General features: G+C 38.0%; 2 protein-coding genes across 4 annotated transcripts in view; one reads left to right on the top strand and one right to left on the bottom strand.

Moving 5' to 3' along the window:
* Nucleotides 1-6,000, top strand: part of UHRF1BP1L (UHRF1 binding protein 1 like) — a 70,751-nt gene that overhangs the window by 14,399 nt on the left and 50,352 nt on the right. The gene's annotated exons all lie outside the window — the stretch shown is intronic.
* Nucleotides 4,439-5,470, bottom strand: LOC102883573 (melanoma-associated antigen B2). The gene has a single exon (XM_006914689.1). It carries the CDS (start codon nucleotides 5,468-5,470, stop codon nucleotides 4,439-4,441), a length of 1,032 nt encoding a protein of 343 aa, XP_006914751.1.

Consider the following 6,000-nt stretch of genomic DNA (forward strand, 5'->3'; position numbering starts at 1 on the left):
GGGAATAATCTTTACGGTACCTTTAAGTTTTAAAATAGTAGATTTGTGTTTGTCTCTCAGTTGTACTCCTTTATTATTTGTCAGCTTGATCCTAAGGTAGTGCCTTAGTTTCAGATTTTGAAGAAAAGAATCTGATTAAGCAGCCTAGAAGCCTTGTCAACCTCGAGATCAATAAGCTTTTATCCAAGGAAATATGTTTAAATGTCTTAGATTTGCACCTTTTCTCCGGTTATAGCCTTTCTCTGGGAAGATAGAATCACTAGTAATTGGGCAGCCACCTAAGAGGTGTCTGTTTATTAATAACGAGTTAATTTAATTAAATAACTTAAAAATCAAATTATGGTATTGAAATAATTTATTTTCCAGATGGTTAAAATTAATCCTGTTTCTTTAGGGCATTGGTTCTTAGCCTTTTTGATGTCTAAAACTCTCTTTTGATGATACAATAAAATATCTTACACCCCTTGAAACCCATCCACAAACTTTAAGAATGCCTACTTTAAGTTTTTTAAACTATTTAACATACGTTGTTAAGTTCTCTGTAAAATCTAGTTGTTCATGTTATCGCATGAAATATCATAGAATAAGGATGAATCTTTCTAATTACAGCTATTATTTGAGAAAAATATTATCAAGTAGCAGAGCCTATTCTTAAGTTTAGAAAAATAGTAGGTAATAATGTGAATCTCTAACATGTACAGTGATAGGAACCGTAAACATTTTACGGACAAAGTAAATAATTCAAGAAATGCATATTTGCTGGTGAGGTTTTAAAAGAATGTTCCAGAAGTTTATTATATGAATGCAAAGAGGTAAATATGAAAGGAGGTAGGTTAACTATGTCAGAAAAGGGTTTTTATAAACTATGTTCTAAGATTCTTTTTAGCCTCTAGGATTCTACCCTCAGTTATTATATTTAACCTGGAGATGATTCATTTCACAAATCTGTGTCAGGTTGCTTTAGCAAATAAAACAACTGTATGATCTTTGTTTTTATGATGTAGCTATAAAATGAATCTGATGAAAGTTCAATTAAATTATGACTAAAATTTATAGTAATATCATATAAAATATATATCTTTCTGAATTATGATCTACTACAAACCTAGTGTTTTGTCAAGCCAAAATTTTTTTTAGAAAATTTTGGTCACTGGTTATGTAATGTCTCTGTATTATTCACATTCCAATTTAACTAGTATCTTAATAATAGCTACTCTAACACTCACCGAGTTTTCCTATGTGTCAGGGACAGTTCCTAACATTTTATATGTTCTAATTCACTTAATACTGAGAACAGCCCTATGAGGCAGGTATTATTATCCTCATTTTACAGGCGAAGAAATTGAGGCTTAGAGAGGTTGAGTGGTAAGTGGTATTTTTCTTGCAAAGCTGGGATTCTTGATTTCTCATACATTTATGCTGTGTTCTCTTAAGCAAATTCTAAGCCTTGATTATATGGACTTAGCTTTCTTTGTTTTGCCCTAAATGTTTACTTAGCACAGTGCTTTGTACATAATTTAGACTTTAATAATTATGTATTGACTGTAAAATATAGAAATTAAACCCGTTCTTTCCATTTGCCTGGAAAATTTATTCCTCTAATTAGCTGTTTTTGTTGTAAATACTGAAAAAACTAGTAAACTTATTTTCATGTATTATGTGCAGTTAAGGAAGATTATGGATAAAATGGAAGCTTGTTTTTATATTTTAAGTATGTTTTAAAAATTGTTACATTGTTAAAAATATGAGAAAGTTAACCATTGAAAAATATACATTCACATTAAAATTTATTTTATATGGTACTAATGTTAGGATAAAGAACACATTTATTTTAAAATAAACTTCTTTGCATGCCATAATATACGTAGTAATGAAACATTAGTCTATGTCCTGAATTTTAAAAATAAAAATATCAGTAAGAGTTGCGCCATTTTTTATTATGTGATATGACTTCTGTGCAGTAGTTGTAACTTTGACATATTGAGGTCAATCAGCTTTTTCTCTTATTCGTGTCTTGAGTCTTTCTTAAAATATCTACTTGGGTTTTATATAGATTTCATGCTTCCATTCTCCCCACCACCCTCATCTCCACCAGATAAATAATTATTCAGAGTATAATTCATTGACATAGATTTCTACCATTTTTTAAAGTTCAGCTTTGAAATGGTTATATAACTTTTTAGAGCTTTAAATAGTTCTTTAGAGAGCTGAAATGGTTTATTTCAGATAACAATTTATTTTCTTTAGGATCAGGCCCAGTATCATAACCCTTCTCAATTATAATATTTAAAAGAGTAATACAGTTATCTGGGGACTCTGAATGGCAATTCAGTCCAAAGAGCCCGCAGTAACACTTGGAAAAAGCATAGGTCGACATACAGCTTTTCCATGCAATAATGCTCTTTTGTGAGCATTCTTCCCTTCGCTTGCCTAGTATACACTTAGTGAAAGCCTGCTTTTCCTATATCAATTAAATTATGACAAATTTGGGAAACATTTGTGCAAACTGAAAGATATGTTAGTTAAAGTCTAACATATGAATAATAGAAATAAATAATTCGATATATATACTGCCACCCAATGTAAGAAACCACCTTTCTAAGAGCTGTGAATATGTTACCAATATATCTTCAGCTTTCTATTTAAAATATTTTAACCGATCAGCCATATTAATATATTTTCAAGATTAGCTCCATAGCTCAGCCATTTTAAAATCCTCTTTGAATAATCATGAACTTTTGATATTGCTCCAATTAGAACTATAATCAGTGTGTTAATACTTTAAATAGAAAGAGGGATGGAGAAAGAGAAATCTTAATTGGATATTTGTTTTGTATGAGATGCTTTATATATTATTTTTAACCCTCACTAAAATCTTTTGAGGTTGGTGTTATTTTCTGCATTTTACAGATGAGCACATTGAGACAGAGTGGTATCACAGTAAGTGGCTACATTGGAATTTACACCACCTGACGTTAATACCCACACTCTATGCAGATGTTATTCCTTTGGTATGAACTAATTTGAAGATAGAATTTCTTGTGAATGACATATACTTTAATCTTTCCATCTTTCACTTTTACTCATCAGTCCTGTCTTTTAGGGTTTCTGTTGAACTTTTGTCTTTGTAAAAGTAATATTTGCTCCTTATACACTTAAACATACAGAAATGTATAAAACTGAAGAAATAAATCTAAAATCTCACCAGCTATAGGTGCTCTTGATATTTGAGATCTTATGATGCATTTTTTTTTTATAATTGAAATCACAGTGTATAATTTCGAACATTGAATTTCCACTGGATATTTTTTATATGATTGGGGAAATATATTACTTGATATGTATATCTCATAATTATCATAATATAGCACAATTAAAGGGATTACCCCATTTTGGACATTTAGCTGCTTTCACTTTTTTCCCTTTGTAAATGTCATTGAGTAGAACATTCTTGTACATACTCAACCAAGATGTTGCCTGATTTCTCCACTAACCACCCCCCTCCCATATGCAAACACACAAATTCCACCCTGGCCAACACTACAGATATATAATCAGATGTTGTGTTTATGAGTTACTCAGATCTGTCTTTTTCTGAAATCTGTCCTTATGTCTGTCCTTCCTGTCTTCTCCGTGAGTAAAGTTGCAGTATTTTTGAAGTACAGTTAGGTTCATTTGTTTCAGTTTGCTTTCAGTTTTAGGTGTTCCCCTCTTCTCATTCTTGTTTTATTTTATTTTTTACATATACGGAGTATTAACTTGCTTTCTGACAAAGACAACCCCTCCTTTTGTGTACTCTATCTGCTGTCTTACAATCAATGATTTTTTAAAATTTTCTTTTATTTATTTTTTTTATTAAATTCATTGGGGTAACATTGGTTAATATAATTATATAATTTTCAGGTGTACATTATAATTTGACATCTGCATATTCGATTGTATGTTTACCACCCAAAGTCCAGTTTCCTTCAGCTACCATATGTTTGATCCCTTTTACCCACTTCACCCTCCTCCTATCTCCCTAAATTTGACTTCCTTTACTCTATCTGCCTCCTAGCTCCTCCTTCACCCCCTACCCTCTGGTAACCACTAGTCTATAGTCCATGTCCATGAGTCTCTGTTTGCCCTGTTCATTTGGTGCTTTTAGGTTTAAATCCCACATATAAGTGATACCATGTGATTTTCAACTTTTTCTGTCAGGCTTTCAATGCCTATTTCCAAAAACAAAATCTTACTCCTAATCGTGACACACGGCAATGAATGCGTGATCCCTGCCATTCACACACTTATATACCTAATCTACATGAACTTCCTTTTGAGAGGAACACTGCTTGAAAATGCACAAAAAAGGCAAGACAATGACATACACATTCGTCGATATTAGGAACACACCTTAAAAGGCCGTTGCAACTGGAAAGTGAAGAATCCACCTCGGAGATCACTCGGGGGGAGGGTAGCGGCTGGACGTGGCCCTGGAGCGTGCTCTGGCTTTGTCGGTAGCCCCAGCCATGGTTGCCGCAGTGGCCCGGGCTCTCTCCTGCTCATCTCTCAAAATCTCTTCATAACGGGGTGGGAAGTCAGTGGAGACGGTATCTTTGATCTTGGACAAAAAGTCTAGGACTTTCGCCTTGGTGGTTTCAGCTTGGGCTCTTGGGCCCCACAGGAACTCGAAGCGTGGAGGATCACTGCCGGGCACCTGCCGGTACTCCAAGTAATTTTCCTGCACCAAATCTTGGGTGATAAGCTTCCTGGGCTCCCCGAAGATGAAGTGTGTCTTTCCAGCGTAGACGCCGAAAATATTCAGGAGTTCCCAGATCTCCTCCTCAGAGGCGTGGTTGCCATTCAAGAAGATCAACCCCAGCAGAGGCATCAGAATCCCTTTTCTAGGAAATTGCCAGGCACAGCTCACACTCCCATCGCTGGTGTCATCCAGCTTGCAGACAAGGGAATAGGAGTGACTGTTGGGCTTGACTTCCTTCACTTCCAGGCCAAAGAACAGATCCATGCGCTCAGAGGCTTTCTTGAGGATCTCAGGGAAGTGCTCCCTGTACCTTTTGTGGATGACTTTCAGCATGTCTCCCTTTTTAATGGGCTCACTCATTTTGTACTTACACAGCAGGTAGCTCGCCAATGTATCCGCCTTCCTAGTTAGAAGATCTTGGCCTGAGCTCTCACTGGAAGGTGCGGCCTGGGACTTTTTACTCTTCTGAACATGGCTCTTGCCACGTACATCAGATCTCTTGCACGAAACACCTGCAGTGGCACTGGTGGCAGCTGAGACACTTGCAGGTGCCTGGAGACTGCCAGTAACAGAAGAGCTCGAGGCACCATCCCCAGTAACAGGAGGGGAGGAGGCAGTGGCCTCTTCCTCTGCTGTTGCTGCCTGAGCACTCCTAAGACCTTGGGCCTCAGCTCTGTTCTGGCGGCGTTTCTCACGAGCACGGAGCTTACTCTTCTGACCACGAGGCATGGTGGCTGAGGTCCCGGACAGCAGATAGGACTGTGGCCCAGTGGGCAGGGGAGTTCGCACCTGCTGGATAGAGAATGACCTGAGGTGAGCACCTCCGACAGGTAGGATCGCCCTTGACTTCACTGAAGGCCTCCTGAACCCACAAGGCTCCTGTTCTCCTGGCCACTCTGCCCCCCGAAAATCCCCTAGGAGAACCATCGCAGCCATCGTGAGAGCCTCACCCTGCCTCCTACTCACCCTGCCCTGGGTTTATTCAGGTGACGGCAGGCGCCGGCAGTGGGGGCCCCTGTGTCTGCCCCGTGCGGTCCTCTGAGTTCATCTTCCCTATTATCCTGTCTACACTGGGCAGGAACTGGGTACGCTCACCTCTACCACTCTGACAGTGACACCTCAGATACCAAGGGACCTAGGTATATAAATGAAAGGCGGGTGCCTCAGTCTACCTCCCAATGACCCCTAATTGGGGACGTACTGTGCTGATGGCTGAGCAGGATCCTTTCTGTCCTGAGTGCGTTTGGATCCTCAATTGT

This window comes from Pteropus alecto, unplaced genomic scaffold, assembly GCF_000325575.1.
Source record: "Pteropus alecto unplaced genomic scaffold, ASM32557v1 scaffold94, whole genome shotgun sequence".
Classification (NCBI taxonomy): Eukaryota; Metazoa; Chordata; class Mammalia; order Chiroptera; family Pteropodidae; genus Pteropus; species Pteropus alecto.

What these genes read in the sequence shown, in the direction of transcription:
- LOC102883573 (XM_006914689.1), bottom strand. Translation starts at nt 5,470, where the DNA reads ATGCCTCGTGGTCAGAAGAGTAAGCTCCGTGCTCGTGAGAAACGCCGC.